The sequence below is a fragment of the Cydia strobilella genome, chromosome 19 (assembly GCF_947568885.1).
Source record: "Cydia strobilella chromosome 19, ilCydStro3.1, whole genome shotgun sequence".
NCBI lineage: Eukaryota > Metazoa > Arthropoda > Insecta > Lepidoptera > Tortricidae > Cydia > Cydia strobilella.
This window is the reverse complement of record NC_086059.1, coordinates 3,813,141-3,832,556: the sequence shown is the minus strand read 5'-3', so window position 1 is coordinate 3,832,556 and position 19,416 is coordinate 3,813,141. Positions and strand designations below refer to the sequence as shown.

Here is a 19,416-nt window from a genome sequence, read left to right as displayed (position 1 = left end):
CGCTGTTGTAACACAATTTAAAATACCCGTCCCGTAATTGCATGGAAGATTCTTACAAGATTCCAGTTTCAAATGCAAGCTAATTTTATTAAATTAATGAGTGTGTTGTCGTCAGTTGTGCAGGGTTAGCAATGGCGAGAGGTCGACTTGCTTGTGTGTTTGCGCTGAGTCTTCTGGGGAACGCTTTATGCGTTCCTGTGGACGTGCCAAGACATAGGAGAGAATACAATGACAATGAGCTGGATTCTAATGAAACTTCGCGGAGTGATTTGTTGGTGAGTAATGTAGAATAGTAATATGTTATCAATAGAAGAAGTATTGGCAATGGCTTATGTGTTCGAGTCTTTTGGGGAACGCTTTTTGCGTTCCTGTATAGGTACGTGCCAAGACGAAGGAAAGGATACAATGACAATGTGTTTGATTATAAGGAGATTTCGTGGAGCGATTTGATTATGAGTTTATTTACAATAATAAGTATCAGCAATGGCTTCCGTGTTCGCGGCGAGTCTTTTGGGGTCTTTGTGCGTTCCTGTGGCCGTGTCAATTCAATACTTACTTAGGAGAATATACAATGTCTGTGATTTGATTATGGGGAATAAATAATATTTAATAAAATTCCCGTGAGACTCAAACATATTAAAATTATTTTAATACGTGAGTGACCCGATTTAAAATCATTTTAAGATGTAGATAGGTAGATGTAGAAAGGTGTTTGCATAAAGCCCCATTTAGACGGACCAAAAACTTGCAGCGATGTTCGTTAAACAAGTATACATTGCGGTATTTGGTCGATCGACTGGATCCATTGTAAGTACACTGTAGTTAGCAATGTATCGAATATTGCATGCAAGTTATTGATCCGTCTAAATGGGGCTTGATACCTATGGAGCTATATGTTGAATAGTCAACAATAGAAAAGAGTCGACTGGTTTGTGTTTGGGGACGCATTAGGCACGCGTTCATGTGTAGAAGATACAATGGTAGATAAAGAGTTATGAATTAGTGTAGTTTTGCTTTATCACCTAAACGGAAAAATGTGGCCACCATTTGCCGTTTAGTTGATAAAGCGATAGCGCGAAGCGAAGCGATAAAACTATGTGACAAAACCAAAAGTTGGGGAATCAATAGTACAATAAATAATAGTAATATACTGATTTTACACAAATTAATTGGTTTATTAGAAAACACAATTCCCTCAATGAGGGCGCCACTGGTCGGTCTCTGCAGTATTATGGCACTTCACTTGAAGACCACCTGTGCCTTAATCCAACCATTTTCATTCCAGAACACAGATCACTCAGTAGATGAGGCTTCAGTTGCGCCCATCAACCCGGCGGCCACCCTCCCACCAGTCACCAACACCTATGAAGACAAACGGAAAGAGTTCCAAGCAGCAAACTCCCTCGATGACGATGATGATGATTTCCCCGAGATGCAGACCGCGTCGACAGGAGGCGGTGGCAGCAACATCATCAGTTTGTTGAACTTGGTGAATGGGCTGTTCCCGTCATCTGGAGGCGCTAACGTGAGTACTAACTGTAAATTGACCGTAGATGGATCTTATATCGTTGCAATAAGGCTTACGAATTGTCAATTAACAATGTGAACGATGGTACTTGAATAATGAATATTAATGTATTGTGTTACCCTCCGTCGCCACGGAGCGGGTGCACGCCCGCGGGTAAAATACATCGCAAGGAAAATCCGTCGCACGCGTCCGCGCCAGTTAGCGTTACTCATCGTATTTTTTGTTAACCCGCTCACCCGTTCCGTGCACTTGCTCAAATCTATGAAAGCACATAAGAGATTAATTTGCAGTTTTTGCTCACAGAACAAAATAATTCAAAAATTCTTCGAAGACGAGAAAAGATTTAACATATTGGACATGCTTAATTTCTAGGCTTATAAATAGGTCTTTCATTCCGTTCTATTTTTTTGAATCTTTATTTTGACAAATCAAAATTACATTTGTCTTCGCAAGTTTTAATGTGTGGGTGACTAGAGGTGTACTAAGTCTAGTTTCCTAGAGAGCTTGCAAATCACATTAATGACAAATCAGTGCAAATCTGGCATAAGCCGGCTCTTTTGACATAATCTGTACGGTTATAGGTACACGTGTAGAGTAAATGTACGATTTGTGTGTTGCACCTTCACTGATGCACATAAATGTCGTTGAAGCGTTGATGTTGATACACTTCCCGTTGACATTGGTCTCGCTTAGTTGAGCTAAAATGTCTCGGTCATGCCGAACACTTCTGTTGCAACGGACTTGGCATGTTTTGGTTTTACTTAACACTCTGTTAAAGGGTTTAGTTTAAGGGCAAGTAGATAAATGAACCCTCAATTCGGTCGGTGATGAACTGTCAGTAAAGTTGAACATACAAGGTGTACCTACACAAAGAAGTAGAAAAAATTGTTTAAACGGAAAAAAAGGTGTCTTGTTCAACCAGAATTCGATAACGATTTTACCCTTAGAAGAACTGCCACTAATTTTTTAATACAGTTGCTCAAAAAGTGCTATTTTACGTAGCTGTTTAGCATTCGGAAAGTTGGTATTCGCGAACTAGTGCTTTTTAATTTTCCAATTTTTTTAAATTTATACTTGTTCCAACTAATAGACCTAATAGTAAAAAAAAACAAGTGCAGTGATATACACGCATCAGCTTTCAGCTGCTAGTGTATTAAACAATATAATAATATATTATAATTCATGACTATACTTTTGATGAGTGTTAGTATTAGTTTCATTTAAACGTCGTAACCAACATAAAAACCTACTGTTAATGTAAGAATACGAAAAATATACATATTTCATATTTTATTACTTACCTCTTCATCATTATAACACGTTTATTTTTAAATATTGAAGATTGAAAAACCGTTCTTAATACGTTGTCTTAAGAGTATGGTACGAATAGCTTCCGAAACGCCTGTCAAACAAAGAGGCGTTTTTTCTTACTGCAAGCTAAGTTTCCAAAGGCAACATTCTATATTGTTTTTATTCCTTACTTGTTGTTTTTCTTATTTTTTCGCAACTGTATTAAAAACGTCGTTCGATACACGTGCGGAAATGTCATTCTTCACTCTCCCGAGTCTTGATATCTCGGTACTCGTGAAGTGATGCATACTTTCCGCACTAGCATCGAAATGTACTATTGTTACACCGTGTAAAAGGTTTTCATTTAATTTAATTTAATTATGCATTAAACTTTATAGGGTTTTAAATTTTTTGCCTTACTCAGAATGTAAAATATTTTTTAAACTACGAGGACCGGTCTGGCGTAGTGGGTAGTGACCCTGCCTGTGAAGCTGATGGTCCTGGGTTCGAATCCCGGTGAGGGCATTTATTTGTGTGATGAGCACAGATATTCGTTCATGAGTCATGGGTGTTTTCTATGTATTTAAGAATGTATATATTATATATATCGTTGTCTGAGTACCCATAACACAAGCCTCCTTGGGCTTACCGTGGGACTTGGTCAATCTATGTAAGAATGTCCTATAATATTTATTTATTATTATTTATTAAACTACCTAAAACGTCTATTTACACGTGTGTTGCACAATTTATTATTTGCACGTATTCAATCTTGAATACAAGGTAAGTTCTTTTTGCACTTTGCTTTTCACACAATGTCATCCGCTAATTATAACACCCATATTCCAAGCTATGTTCTAAAACAACTCAACAGTTTCAGAGAATACTTCGCAATATGCTTCGAGAGTATATAAGACGTTACCCACAACCACTGCTCCTACCTCAAAACAAATTGATACGAAGAGAAGGAATCTTTGATAATGAAATTGACATTGACGACACGTTCGACTTGAGACCACCTCCTTTCCAAAGGCAAGAAAGCGATGAGAACGGTTCCAAAAGCGATAGCAGTGTATCAGAAACGAAGGAGTCAGATGAAAGTAAGAAAAGTCAAGAGGAATCTGACGAACATGATTCTGAGGAAAGCAGTGAATCTGACGAAAATGATGGTGGAGAAAGTTTAGAAGACGATGACGATGATAATAATGGGGACAATAATGCCTCTCAGCAAGACGAGGATTCTAAGCCGGCGTCAGATGTAAATGGAGATGATAGTAATGGCGATAACGATTCTGATTATGATGACGATGAGCCGCCGGGAGGCGGGGATGGGCAAGGCGGCGGTATTTTGGGAATACTGGCTGGGTTGAGCGGCGTAAGTAAAACATTTTTTTTTTAAATTCTGGTTATGCGTTAAGGTTCAAGACGGTGTACGGGTGTTGTATCTGCTGCATAAAATGATTCTTGTTCAGTGGCACTATTTTCGCCATGGCTCTCTTGATTGACGAATACGATAAATTACCTGCATTTATGCGCAGTTGGATTCGCAAACTGCTAATTTGTTTATTAGTGATTATTTTTTGCTTTCAGGATAACGGCGAGTCAGATCTGGGATCTTTACTGGCGACAGTCAGTGGTATTGTGGTGAATCTCAGTGTAAGTTATATCTGAATATATTATTTTAACCTACTAGACAAGCAACCAATAAAAATTATAGCCCGTGATATTACTGATGAATCTTCTGGGGCTAGTAGGAGTGCTATAAAAAGACTCAACAGTAAGCAATATCGCGCCAAAAGCGTAACTGATGTTGTTGTGTAGAATCAAAAACAGCCTAGGTTGCCAAATTTGACAATAATAATTATTAAATAGTTGAAAGTTATTATCACAGCGGACCCTGGGCTTTAAATGAAACCGGGAAACGCTAAGAAGAGGAGGATGAGTTAAGAGTATTTGCCCATTTCTTTTCTTAGGCTTTTGATTCTGTTATTGTATCCATCTCCTGAGGGCTACACCGCGAGGGTTAGAAGTGGCAAAGCAATGGCAGACAAAATTGTTATTTTCGATACAAGTGCGGAAAAGAGGAAATTCGAAACGAGTGGCGATAAATTAAAACACGACCGCAGGGAGTGTTTTAAATCGACACGAGTTGGGAATTACCTATTCGCACGTGTATCGGACAACGTTTTACAGTCCAGATGACCCTTTAAACTTTCGACATATGCACAAAAAGTGCACTTTACGCACTAGTGCTAGAAAGTAGCACCATATGTACTGTAAATTAGTTTTTAGAAGTTTGATCCCTTTACACGAAGATGAAGATTGTACTTAGTCATGCTCCTGTGCATACTTAATTCACTAGATGTTTGTAAAATTTGGCAAATTTGAGTACCTATTCACCAGAAATTACTAAAGTACGACCACGGCGCAAAGTTTTCACGCCAAGTGCTGCGTCAAGTATGGCGCTTCCATACATTGGCACTGTCGGAGCAAACTTAGCGTAGGCGGAGTTTTGACTTTAAAAATAGTGCTATTGGAAGAGGAAGTTTAAGAAAAAATTTTACTTCGAATTGGACAGCTAACGTACATAAGTAGTAATGCCTTTTGGCATTAAGTCCGCCATTTGTACATTTCTCTTTGTTTGTGCAATAAAGTTTTAAAAAAAAAGTGATGAAGATATCATGCGGTAAATTTGGCTACAAAAAGTTAACTATTGACAATTCACAAAACATATGGCGCCGTATAGCGCCATCTAGTTCGGCTGTCTAACTCAGGGGCACGAATATTACTTAAAATTTACACTACATGTCGTCTACAATCAATCAATAGTTATTTGTGCAACAAGAGAGGAAAATTGGTTTTTCTTGCGAGTGTTTATTTTGAGTCCCGAGAAAGCGAAAGATTCTAAGGTAGAATCTTGAGCGTAGCGAGGGACTCAAAAACACGAGATGTAAAATAACTTTGCTCTCGTGTTGCACACATAATTTTTCACCTCAGTAGTGAGAACATATTAAAGGTTAAAATGTATTTCGAATTACACAGAATAAACAGAAAAAAAAAGTATTATAATATGTACGATACGATAAGATACGATACGATACGATACGATACGATACGATACGATACGAGACGAGACGAGACCGGACCGTACCGTACCGTACCATAAAAAAAATGTAATAAAAGTATGAAGTTCATGGCCTTCACTAAATTAAAAAGCTACATTGTTTCACTCCCTGGAGTGAGGAAAGTCGCACTTTCCTCACTCCAGGGAGTGACGAAAGTAGGCTTGTTCGAGCTGCTGAGGTGAAAATTATATTTGCTAGTAATGTAGTATGATTTCAGGGCGACGGTATAGATCTGAACAGTCTCATCGCGTCCGGGATAGGATTGTTCGTGGGCCTGTTATCAGAGGGCGAAGAGAACCCGGGCACTATAATAGCGCAGTATCTTTTGACGTCTCTGGAGACTATCACTGGAGGTGGCGCGGTACGTATAATTGATAATTGATAATTTTTTATTTGCTTTAAATATGGTAACATAAACAGGTCTTAATTATTCATTGGAGCCATCATACGAGTATTTAACCGTGAAACGGCATGCAAAATACACAATATAAATGTCTTATAATTATATCAAACAGAATTAAATTACCTATACTAATGTTACGAGTAACTAACTAAAGCATAAACAGAACAAAATTTTCTATTGTCAGTAAAGTTTATACAAAAATAATGTCAAATTTCTAGTGTCTACTTACAATCTAACATGCGTTAATTTATACAAAAATATATTTTTTCATGCTTCACCGTGGTTTTCGCAGATGTAATCGTTTACTGAATAAAATGTTTTTCTTAAGAGCCAGGCGAACAGATTGGCCTTAAATTTATTAAATGGTAATTTTTTATTATGTTATGTTTCATATTATACTTTTGTGAAAATCGCTCTATAAATGGCTCTATAGACCCTGCAATAAGTCGTATACGAATTTTGACACATTGCTGCATTTGATCGATCGATTGAATTCGTTGCACATACTTATTCGGCAATATACCTAAAACGGTATCTAATAATGCTAACAAACGCAGCTAAGACGTAGATAGCCTCTTTTTGTTTTAGTTGACCTATCTGTAAGTGTACCAAGATATATTCCAAAAATGTTGTACTTATTGTTGTTAATATTTCATTTTTCTTCTTTTATCAGTTCGACGACCGGTCTGGCCTAGTGGGTAGTGACCCTGCCTATGAAGCCGATGGTCCCGGGTTCGAATCCCGGTAAGGGCATTTATTTGTGTGATGACACAGATATTTGTTCCTGAGTCATGGTTGTTTTCTATGTATTTAAGTAGGTATTTATATATTATATATATCGTTGTCTGAGTACCCTTAACACAAGCCTTCTTGAGCTTACTTAGTTTAGTCAATTTGTATAAAAATGTCCTAGAATATTTATTTATTTATTAGTTAATTTATTAAAATTTATTGTTACAGCAAAATAACGGAGCATTCTTTGGAAAATTCTTATCTAAACTAATAAGCGGAACTAGTGCGGTAAGTCAATTAGGAATAACCTAATTAATTCGTTTTGCAACATTTTATGAGTGGAACATTACCAAAGACGTGCACATATTACTTTGCTACTCGACTGGTTTTGAGAAAAACTACTTAATGTACAAAAAAATATTTGGTTAATATTTATAAAAACCCAGTACTCGCGGCAGTTTTGTGAGTAAACCTCGGTCTTAAAGACCAGAGAGACTTCACAGCGAAAACACGCCTTGCCAAACCTGGTAAAAAAGCTAACCTCGACATATTCCTGCCGAAGCTTAAATCTCTACCGAGGCCTAAATCTCTGCCGAGGCCTAACTCACAAAACTAGTTCACTGTTTCCTGCTAGCAATCCTGCAAGAACGGGAGACAGCTATCCGCTAAACTGAGATGGTAATACCTACCTATATTACTTTCTCACTTTACTTTTGTGTTTAAACTGAAAGATGTTTCAGGGCGAGGCCCCCGAGGGCGCCTCAGACGAGAGCGGAGAGCAGCAGGGCCCGAAAGACTCCGCCGGGTTCATAGCAAGCCTGCTCATGGGGCTCTCAGCAGACATGTCTAAAACCAGCTCGGTTGGAAGCTCTAAATGGTGACCGGCGAGGCCACAGATGTCTCGCCGGTCATGGTTCATTATTTCCGAAAACAGACTGCGATTGTAGGAGCATTCCGAATCCAACAGTGTAGCTTACGAACGCTAGCTAAGCATTTTGTTGTGTAATGATAATCCATGGTTTGGCTTTAAAAAAATAGTAGCAATCCAAAACGTAGCATTCTTAGAAAAATCAAAAGAATAGCGTTCGCAAGCGAAATTGTTTAAGAAGAGAAAAAAAATCTTAATTGACGTTTTTAGAACTTCGGGAGTTGTTGGTTGACAAACCTGGTTTGTCGGAACGCACAGAACTAGAAGAAGAAAAGCAGTTTATTCAGATACCTAAATTATACACAGCACCTTCTTGAGAGACAGAGAGAGAAAGAGGTAGATAAAATAGGAATGCCAATGGAACCAAATGGGAGCGCAACCTGCGTAGCCTCGCACCACTCAGCTAAAATAGACGTAGCGTCTCAAAAATATTTTTCTTATCGATCTTTTTAATCTCATTTTCTCTGACCACCTTGTAGAAGTCAAATTTTGTGACCCTTCATTTCAATAAATTTTTGTCATTTTTATTTGATACAAAATTATGTCGAAAAGATAGGTCTCAAAATTGACGGGCGTCAATAATACAATTAAACTTCAATGGAGGCCTGCAATTAAAGTAGTGATAAAAAGTATAAGACTGTAATTGTTATTATTTATAATAATTATATTCCATGTGATAGTTATTATTAATAACAAGAATCTAAATATACTTAAATAAAATACTGCGTATATCATCGTTGTTTCATTTCGAAATATCCAATGAAATCCTCCTCCAATATCATTGCACCAGATTTCCTTATCCAAAAGCGTGATAGAGTCGGACGAAGATACCTTTTCACGGCATTTGCAATGACAAAGTGTGGAATGTCATCGTTAATGTCAAATTTATATGAAAATATGCCGTTTATAATGACATTATAATGACAATCCCCAATCTGATCTGCAAAAAAAAATAGGTTGCCGGCAATAAATAAAAATCGAGCTGCAACTCTTGTTCAGCAAATAATAACGGTCAACATTATAACCAATATCCATCGGCTTAATAAATAGTTGAGCTGCAAAATTATTATTTCGTCAGCAAGATTTAAAAATTGGTTGGCAGTTTAATTGAGACGTATGCATATTAAGGGGCCCACTGACTATCAGTCCGCCGGACGATGTCGGCCTGTCAGTTGTTCGGAACTGTCAAATTTTTGTTCTAACTGACAGGCCGATATCGTCCGGCGGACTGATAGTCAGTGGGCCCCTTTAAAGAAATGGTAATCTGATATATTAAGATGGGTTGCGTTTGATTTGAAAAATCGGCAGTTGCAGGCGGAGCGGAATCACCCAAGAACAAAATGAAAGGAAGTTATAAGTTGATGGCCAATATTTTCTTTGTTTAAAAAACCGGCCAAGTGTGAGTCGTACTCGCGCACGGAGGGTGCCGTACCATTACGCAAAAATGGCAAAAAAATCACGTTTGTTGTATGGGTGCCCCACGTAAATTTTATTACGTTTTTAGTGTTTGTTATTATAGCGGCAACAGAAATTCATCATATGTGAAAATTTCAACTGTCTAGCTATCACGGTTCATGAGAAACAGCCTGGTGACTAGACGGGCAGACGGACGGACAGCAAAGTCTTAGTAACAGGGTCCCGTTTTCACCCTTTGGGTACGGAAATCCTAAAAATCAGCTGATCCGCAAATTTACCCCCTTTGTTGATCAGCTGAATTTACAGCTAACCAATTTTTGCGGATCAGTTAAATTGTAATCCAAAATGAAATAATCCGCTTACCCACTGACTGCTTAACGGTGGATCGCTTACTGCCGATCAAATAATTAGTTTGCAACCAAATCAATTTAGAGAAGCTTATTATGACATTAATTGCGAACTGATTTTTAAATACTTGCTAACCTTAAGTTGCTGATAAAATTCACATTTTGGCTGACCAAATATGTATATATATATTTTTTTTTATTCATAAATTTTAGTCGCTGAGCGGTTATGTCGCTCCATACGTTCGCGAAAGTACAGTAGCATTAGGTATGAGATAAATTGCTACACATAGTTAATACACGATTTATACGTCTTATAAAGTAATTTTGCTTGTTCTGACTCAGGATTAGCCAGCACGATATATTTTTTTGTGCATCAAAATAGAAATATTTTGCAGATCGATTAAATAACACCAAAAAAAAATGGCTCATCAAATTTTGCATGATTTCGCCAATGTCAAAAGTGTGCTCTTAGTTAGAGCATAATAGTTATTAGAGCATAACGTTGATCGGTAGTTGATCTAGAGAAGAGAGCCCTTTAAGACTAACGGCTCAATTGGAACAATTATTATAAAGATCACTGCGGTAAGATACCAATCTGTCAGTGTCAAAAGTGACGTTTTTGGTTGAGGAAATGTTACTTTTGACACTGACAGATCGTTATCGTACCGATTATCTCTTAGAAGCATTGTTCGAATACGGTCGTAATTCTTTATTAGCTGCACACTTCCACGTTAGTTCACTGCATAATAAAGCGATCAATACACTTTAAGAGTCCCCGGCAAGCTACTATTAAAGAATGTAAAGATATTCTAGTAGCTACTCTTAGGAAAGGGCGAAATATTTGCCGTAATCGGATAAACTTCGGTAGCTCAGTAATAGTATAGCGGTTGAGCCAATATCTCCAGAACCGCAAGTTAGAATTCAAATGTTGCCTCTAACCCCTAACATAAATGGGCGTTTTCTAAAATAAATATTGAAAACCTGATTCTCACAGATCCTGGTGTTTGTGGGTTCTTTCAACTCAGAATCACTAGTATACTCAATCCTGATGATAAAAAAAAATGTCCTAAAAATTTGTATGAAAATTGTAGGTACTTTCCACGAAACAAAAAGCCCTCTTCCAAATAGGTGATGTGATAATTAACTATATTATCCTTCCCCTCCTAACCTTCAAATATATTTCACCCCACAGAGGCAGACGCAGCAGCCGCAACAGTCTTTCAGCAGCGGTTCCTCCCCCATCTGGACCCTGAAGATGGACATCCTCCGCGCCATCCTGCAGTTCGGCACCAGCGTCATCGCCCTCGGCTCATCGAGCTCTTCCAACGCCATAACTCAATAGCCATAAGTGCCATATTCGTTTAATATATTACGTGCCAGAATATTGTGTTTAATTAGTGTGAGAACTGAGTAAACGTTTAAGCGGGGCGGGGCGTCCATGATAAAAATGCAAACATTGTAAGCGGTCTCAATGCACGCTGCTCAAATCACTTGGTATAATATGAATCTTCTCAAATGATTTTTACGTCTAAGACCTTAATGTGTTAACCCTTGAAGTGGGAGGAACCGCCTCGCGGACAATTAACGTTATTTAAATTTGGAATTTTATTAATTAAAATAAATTCGAAATTCCTTCAACTCAAAACTGACGTATGCCACTTGGAAGGTTAAACAAAAGCCATTGTTTCTTTTTTTGGGTTGACAGTGGCACGCGCCGTAGCACGCGCTCAGACACAATGGCACACAATGGCCGACCGCTCGCAGAAAAGAAACAATGGCTTTTGTTTAACAGATTACCCTTTAGGCGTAAAAATCATTTGAGGAGATACAGACTACAACTCGACCCCACCCTGCACGCTCTCCACTGAGGCCATACCCACCTGGTTAGTTTTGGTAGCTGTAGCGGCGACGGAATAGTTATTCTACTTCGTTGAGCTGTGGTTACCAGCCATTATTAGTGGGCATTAGAGTTCACTCAATAGTTATATTATGTATATTCACTAGCTATATTCACTTTATACTAGCTATATTCACTTACATGAGATGTCTTTTATAGTCTCTTCTCTCCTACTGAGGTGATGGTAAGTTCGTTGATCTGCAAGAAAGGATAAAGTTTAGGAATACCTATGTAGTTTATTAAATAGGTATATTAATAACGGGTCACTCACTTATTTTAAGTCGAAAGTACGGGAGGCTATCGGAATTAGTCGTTAACCGTGATTGTGGTTGGTCAGTGCTTTCGAGCTGGAAAACTGTTTTGGGTACTACGTCGGTGGACAGTGTGGACGAAACATTAGCGAATGACGTAGTGAGTTTTGTGTGGAACCCATCATTTGACAATAATGCAGTAAACAAAGGCAGTTTCTCGCCCCCCCTGCCGCCACCGGCGCCCGCGCCGAGTCATCGGGCGCGGGGGGCTGCGGCCCGCAGTCTGCGATGGTCCGTCACCGTCAACGCAAGCTCCTGATGACACTCCTCAGTACGGAGTGAAACATGTCGAGCGTTTTTCGACTTAAAATACGTGAGTGACCCGTTATTAATATATTTAATATGTCTGTGTCTCACGGAAGTTTTGTTATTAAAACCTATGTAGTTTTCTAAAGTTTCTTAGGAAAAGTTTACCTTTTTGAAAATACGAATGAATAAATGCTGCATCTTAGGACATATTTGCTGTAGCGCCACTTCCTTAGATTGTTCCATAGCAACTACATGCTTGAGAGACATATCAGCAGTAAGTCTGTTATATTGGCGTTATTCTACTCTAACTAACCGTTGGTAATCGTTTGTCCCTCTGTTATTTTAACCATTGTGTTTGTTAAAAAGAGACAAAATTTAACAAAGGTTTAAGGCCGCTTCCCCACTTGGCGGCGCGGTATCGGTGCAGTACGCAGTATTTCTTCCTGATTGGCGCGCCCGCGACTCTGCGCCATCTCCACGCACCGATACCGCGCCGCCAAGTGGGGAAGCGGCCCAAGTTTCATGAATAATTGGGTATATTATGTATATATGTAGTATAGTCCCGTACATTAACGTTAGGCGGGGTAGATAGCGCATATATCACGGCGCCGGCGACATCGCTGGGTTGAAGCGCCACTTCATTAGATTCCTTACTAACATACTCGAGCGATTTGCTTGCGAGGTCGGTCATCGTGTTGCCCGGTGAGATGCTCTGAAACATGTCAATGCGTAGAGTATGGTCAGACGCCCAGCCTTTTAAAGATTGCAAATTGTACTCTAGAAAATTGGAGGTGATCGGGCGGCATTTTGACTGACATAGAGACCATCATTTGAGTGGTATATATATATGTTACTTTTACTCCAAGCGGTAACATTTATCAAGTAAAGAATACTCATACTCATACTTACACTCATATTTTACTGATAAAATAAATTACAGGTCAGGCTTACATAACTAATATAAATATTATATACACGGTTCCTAAAAAATAAGTGCATTCCCGTTGCCAGGGAGGTTTTGGGATTATATACTGAGCAACTTTTACTATGGGACCAACCCCGAAATCGTGAAAATTGTCAAAAGTGTCCTTGTACAATTGGCTATGCTCTGAAGAACTGTTTGACATGATGCCAACGGTCGCTTTCTATCACCGCACCGCTCACCGTCGGCAGGGTGTTCATCCTCACACCCTAAGAATAAGAATAAGTTTATTGTTTACCGTGTCAAACATGATGTTAAAATGATACATAGTACATAGTACCAACGGCTACCCTTTACCCTAGAACCTAAATGGTCGCGTACTGTGCGGTTTAAGAGGAATTTCCTCCCGCGGACGCTTCGGCTGTGGAATGAGCTCCCTGTCGAGTTTTTTCCCGAGGGGCTACAGTATGGGGTTCTCTAAAAAAGGAGTATACAGGTTTTTAAAGGGTCGGCAACGCGCATGTATTAATATCTCTGGTGTTGCAGGCGTCCATAGGCTACGGTAACTGCTTACCATTAGGCGGGCCGTATGCTTGATTGCCACCGACGTGGTATAAAAAAAACTCGTCGCGAACGCCTTGGGAACTGGATTAGATGAGCAATGGGGGTAACTGTCAGAACGGGATAGTTTTATGTATGTTTCAGTTGGAGTAGCAGAGAAAGCGGTATTATTGTTTGTCCTTGTTACAGTTTCACTTATTTTTAATTCCCTACCGTAAATTTGTATGGGTTATAGTGGGCTATCAATCTACTCGACCAATCATATTGTCGCACTGCGTATGTTCTGTTTCTGTCCCTCACGGGCGCACGCGGTAGGCCACTCTGCTTACGTAAGACACTGCGTTACGCGCTTGCTATAGAGATAGGAACAGGCGGGTCAATGTACAAAATTCAACGTCCTTTCTTTAGATATAAGTATGATACCTACCGTAAGCTTGATCTTGCTATTGAAGTCTGCTAGCTCGTGGCTCAAAAGGCCATTGAAAGCGGTAATGGCGTGTTTAGAGGCCGAGTACACGTTCATATGCGAGTTGAAAGGCACGTAGTGGCCAGCTAGGCTGAAAATATGGGAATCATTCATTGAGTTGATAATTAATGGGGCCCACTGACTATCAGTCCGCCGGACGATATCGGCCTGTCTAGAACATAAATTTTACAGTTCTGAACAACTGACAGGCCGATATCGTCCGGCGGACTGATAATCAGTGGGCCCCTTTAATAGTCGGCAGCAAGCTCGGTTCTCAATACAAACGTAGTTACGCTCTCATTTTAAAACCACTAGCTAGATTGCTCTGAAACTTTTTTCTGAAGTGATCGAGCCGTTTGCAGATGGCACAGGTTTTAACAACAACATTTAAAAGAAGCATGTGGGTTAACGGTATTCCAACGCAAGTAAGCTGCTGAAATAAAATAACCCCGGTGATTTGCTGTTTTTTAAGGTTTCCTACCCAAAGGGTAAAAGCGGGACCCTATTACTAAGACTCTACTGTCTGTCTGTCTGTCTGTCTGTCAAGGCTGTGAGCGTCTCATGAACCGTGATAGCTAGACAGTTGAAATTTTCACAGATGATGTATGTATTTCTGTTGCCGCTAACAACAAATACTAAAAATTAAATTTGTACGGAACCCTCGGTGGGCGAGTCCGACTCGCACTTACATAGGGTTTTTACATAGGAAAGTTTTTCGTAGGTAAAGTAGGTATTTTAAAAATTTGCCTTTTTGGTAGAAATTGCTTAAAGTGAAATTATTATAGTTATAACAGACGTAGATAAGTTTAAGTTTAGTAGGTAGGTACTTGTGTAATTGTTACCTGTTAATGTTGACGATGTGGCCGTCTACGCCTCGCTACTTGTTGGAGGCGACAGCTAACTTAGAAGCCTTAGAGCACAGGATCACCCCGTTGGTGTTCACGTCCAGCATTCGGCTTAGTTTCTCACTAATTGTTACCTGTTAATGTTCACGATGTGGCCGTCTATGCCTCGCTACTTCATGGAGGCGACGGCTAACTTAGAGGCCCTACAGCACAGGATCACCCCTTTGTTGTTCACGTCCAGCGTTCGTCTGTTTCTCAGTAATTGTTACCTGTTAATGTTGACGATGTGGCCGTCTATGCCTCGCTTCTGCATGGAGGCTATGGCGAACTTAGAGCACAGGATCACCCCTTTGTTGTTCACGTCCAGCGTTCGTCTGTTTCTCAGTAATTGTTACCTGTTAATGTTGACGATGTGGCCGTCTATGCCTCGCTTCTGCATGGAGGCGACGGCGAACTTAGAGCACAGGATCACCCCTTTGGTGTTCACGTCTAGCGTTCGGCTTAGTTTCTCCACGCTCATGACGTCTTTACCCACGTCTGAACAAAAAAACACATTCATTCTAATTTCTTCTTTCTTTAAAAAAATGGCTTCCATCAAATTTATGATAATTTCGCCTAGGTCGTATTGAGCTCGTAGAACAGGGCGTTGTTCGGTAGATGCTTTTAGTAAATAAGTGATATATAGTGACTTAGTGACTATACAAATAGTATATAGTGACTTTACAAATAGCCACGATGGATTGCCGGGTCGGGACGGGGACTAAAGAATGGTGAAACGTGTTCCAAGATTAATGGTTCATAATAAGCTATTAATATCATTAAAAAAACCGGCCAAGTGCGAGTCGGACTCGCGCACCGAGGGTTCCGTACATTACACAATTTAAACAATGTATTTTTTATGTGAAACGTGAGTGAAAGGTAAAATGCGGTTTACGATTTATGACGTTTAAAAAAAAACTACTTACTAGATCTCGTTCAAACCAATTTTCGGTGGAAGTTTGCATGGTAATGAACAATATATTTTACCACGTTGGAAGAATCTCTCGCGCAAACTATTCAGTTTAGAAAAAAATGATATTAGAAACCTCAATATCATTTTTGAAGACCTATCCATAGATACCCCACACGTATGGGTTCGATGAAAAAATTTTTTTTGAGTTGCAGTTCTAAGTATGGGGAACCCCCAAAATTTATTGTTTTTTTTCTATTTATGTTTGAAAATCTTAATGCGGTTCATAAAATACATCTACTTAACAGTATCATGGTTCAACAGTATAGTTCTTATAGTTTCGGAAAAAAGTGGCTGTGACATACGGACGGACAGACAGACAGACAGACAGACATGACGAATCTATAAGGGTTCCGTTTTTTGCCATTTGGCTACGGAACCCTAAAAATCACTTGCGTTTCTATGTGTGAACGGCACGTCTGTACACGCGGCATCACCCTTTCAATGGGCGACACTTAAACACGGCTAACACATTGAAAGACTTTCCCTATTGAACTGCAAGCCCATTCATACCCTTACCTTTGACTAACCCTTACCGAAAAGCTAACCAAAAATAAGGCTAGCTCTTAATAAGGGTTACCCTTATCTTTAAGCGCTTTTTATAAAGGTTTCCCTTTGCGTGAAAGAGACAGGATTAGTATATATCTACGGTAGTGTATGAAAAGGAAAGAAAATACGTGTCTAGTCAAAGAACGCCGCCGTCGCCGCCGACGATCGCTCGGATTCGAAGTAATGTGTGCTTTATGAACAAGGAAGCCCTTTATAAGGCTAACCCTTATAAGCAATATGCAAGGTGTTGGTGAGCGGATGATAAGGGTTTTGTAAGGGTTTTTGGGCTACTGATTACTCAAATGTGGTAGCTTTATATAAGGGTTTTTAAAACCAAAACAAAGGGTTTCGTCTGGCAAAGGGTATGGTGAGTTAAGCCTTATGCAATACCCTTATAAAACCCCGATAAGGGATAGCGGGCCGGTCCCTGGCGGCATGCGTCATTGTGTGAGTAAGTTGCTTAAAAACAGTAACAGCCGGCAATCGGCCGTCAATCTGCTGTCACGGGACGAGGTAATTCGAATCGGGGCGGGGCGGTGCGTGGCCGTTCTGTATGATAATTGATAATACTATTACTTATTCTGTGCTTTAGGTAAAGAGCATTCATGAGCAAAAAAACGCAAAAATATTTTCGAGACTACTTCGTCATTTTGAAGTTCAACCGTAAATCGCCCATTCTAATTTAATGTTGATAGTTTCTGACATTGGTAGTTGCTAGTTTTTTAAACGGAGGATTTTTTTTTATTTCATGAAATATATGCACTAAAATTGCAAGAATTGTACATTTGTTATCTATAGGTTAATAAAGTTTTATTTTCTTGTATATTCTGTTTAAAAAAATCAAATAACATGGAAGTTGACTGTATCAAAAATAAAAATAGCCCAAGTAATCCTATACTTGTTTGGGCACTCACCAGTGACCTGGCCAGGGAACATGACCCCAGCACAGCTGACGAGGACGCTCACGCCCCCGAACTTGTCAATCCAGCAAAACAGTTCTTCGAGGCGCTTGTGGTCCGCCACATCCACCTGCTTCGGGATCACGCTCTTCAGGAATTCGGGCTTCAACAGCGAACTCAGGTGCTGTTACAAAAAATACAGTTTCTTTTATACCACGTCGGTGGCAATCAAGCATACGGGCCGTATGCTGGTAAGCAGTTACCGTAGCCTATGGACGCCTGCAACACCGGAGATATTACACGCGCATTGCGACCCTTTAAAAACCTGTATACTCCTTTTTTGAAGAACCCCATACTGGATGCCAGGGCCAAGCTGGCATCCAGGTGCTCCTGCCCAAAGGTGACAGCAGTACTCCATATGGGGTCTGACTGTTAAAGCTGTATTAAGATCAATGTGGGTAAGGCCGTTTACAAGCTCGTTCGTCGTTTTTAAATCTTGCGTTTGTACACATACTTCACTTACAGAAGGTCGATGGAACAGAAGTGAATCTCTTCCTTGATGACTGTGTCTGAGCGACGTACGTGAGTTCTCTTTCGAGAGAGAGTTCGAGTCCTCCCTGCAATAAATTTTATATGCCGGTCTTCTCCACATTGACCTTAATAGGCATAAACATTTTAAAAAAATCTAACCATCGTCCGATTAAAGCTACAGTTTACAATTTTACAAGTTTCAGTGAGTCAGTCAGCACCCGTCACTACCGCAGTGTAACCCACCATACTACTAGTTCATCAGTGAAGACTCACATCGGTGATAGCGTTCTCTGGGGCTATGTCGACAGCGACTACCCGTAGACCCGGCTCGGCCAAAGTAGCAGCAGTGGCAGAGCACCGATGCCAGATCCAGCACCCGTCACTACCGCGGTGTAACCCACCATACTACCAGTTCATCAGTGAAGACTCACATCGGTGATAGCGTTCTCTAGGGCTATGTCGACAGCGACTACCCGTAGATCCGCCTCGGCCAAAGTAGCAGCAGTGGCAGCACCGATGCCAGACCCAGCACCCGTCACTACCGCGGTGTAACCCACCATACTACCAGTTCATCAGTGAAGACTCACATCGGTGATAGCGTTCTCTAGGGCTATGTCGACAGCGACTACCCTCAGACTCGCCTCGGCCAAAGTAGCAGCAGTGGCAGAGCACCGATGCCAGACCCAGCACCCGTCACTACCGCGGTGTAACCCACCATACTACCAGTTCATCAGTGAAGACTCACATCGGTGATAGCGTTCTCTGGGGCTATGTCGACAGCGACTACCCGTAGACCCGCCTCGGCCAAAGTAGCAGCAGTGGCAGCACCGATGCCAGACCCAGCACCCGTCACTACCGCGGTGTAACCCACCATAAGTCCAGTAAAGTTCATTTATGAACTCACATCGGTGATAGCGTCCTCTGGGGCTATGTCGACAGCGACTACCCGCAGACCCGCCTCGGCCAAAGTAGCAGCAGTGGCAGCACCGATGCCAGACCCAGCACCCGTCACTACCGCGGTCTGTCCCACCCATCGCTCCATGGTACAAGTCCTACAATAAATTATACAAAACTTACTGACACAAAAATTCTATGATAGTATGGACGAATTCCTTAATGACACAGATTTTAATTAGACATTCAACTAAATGTGACAAATACTATTTATTATATTAATGGAATAATATATGGAATAATCTGCCCATTAATATTAGACGTGCTAAATCACTCCCCATTTTTAAAAACCTATTAAAAGATCATTACTTGTCTATCTCATTATGATCCTGTTGTCCTTTAATTTATTTGTCGTTATTATGGCTTCCTTTGTCATTTATATATATATGTATACTATGTGTTTATATATATATATATTGGTATACAATAATACATGTAGTCTAATTTAACTATA

At 40.2% G+C, this 19,416-nt stretch overlaps 2 protein-coding genes across 2 annotated transcripts; one reads left to right on the top strand and one right to left on the bottom strand.

Annotated features, from left to right (window-relative positions):
- LOC134750333 (uncharacterized protein DDB_G0283357) lies at positions 1-7,959 on the top strand. The gene is made up of 7 exons (XM_063685496.1): positions 1-275; positions 1,286-1,525; positions 3,693-4,193; positions 4,409-4,474; positions 6,161-6,304; positions 7,307-7,366; positions 7,819-7,959. Exons 1-7 carry the CDS (start codon positions 132-134, stop codon positions 7,957-7,959), a joined length of 1,296 nt encoding a protein of 431 aa, XP_063541566.1. The 5' UTR covers positions 1-131.
- A 3,860-nt stretch (positions 7,960-11,819) lies between these two features.
- Positions 11,820-18,585, bottom strand: LOC134750401 (farnesol dehydrogenase-like). Its single transcript, XM_063685570.1, has 6 exons — positions 18,440-18,585; positions 17,493-17,661; positions 15,416-15,557; positions 14,137-14,266; positions 12,795-12,938; positions 11,820-11,864 (listed from the first exon to the last, which is right to left on the bottom strand). Exons 1-6 carry the CDS (start codon positions 18,566-18,568, stop codon positions 11,820-11,822), a joined length of 759 nt encoding a protein of 252 aa, XP_063541640.1. The 5' UTR covers positions 18,569-18,585.
- Positions 18,586-19,416: the final 831 nt, after the last annotated feature.

Coding starts and splice junctions, on each gene's coding strand:
- LOC134750333 (XM_063685496.1), top strand. CDS start 132: ATGGCGAGAGGTCGACTTGCTTGTGTGTTTGCGCTGAGTCTTCTGGGG. Junction 276..1,285: donor CTTCGCGGAGTGATTTGTTG/GTGAGTAATGTA, acceptor TTTTCATTCCAG/AACACAGATCACTCAGTAGA. Junction 7,367..7,818: donor TAATAAGCGGAACTAGTGCG/GTAAGTCAATTA, acceptor AAGATGTTTCAG/GGCGAGGCCCCCGAGGGCGC.
- LOC134750401 (XM_063685570.1), bottom strand. CDS start 18,568: ATGGTGGGTTACACCGCGGTAGTGACGGGTGCTGGGTCTGGCATCGGT. Junction 15,558..17,492: donor GTTCCCTGGCCAGGTCACTG/GTGAGTGCCCAA, acceptor TTTTTTGTTCAG/ACGTGGGTAAAGACGTCATG. Junction 11,865..12,794: donor CTACCCCGCCTAACGTTAAT/GTACGGGACTAT, acceptor CCTTTCTTGCAG/ATCAACGAACTTACCATCAC.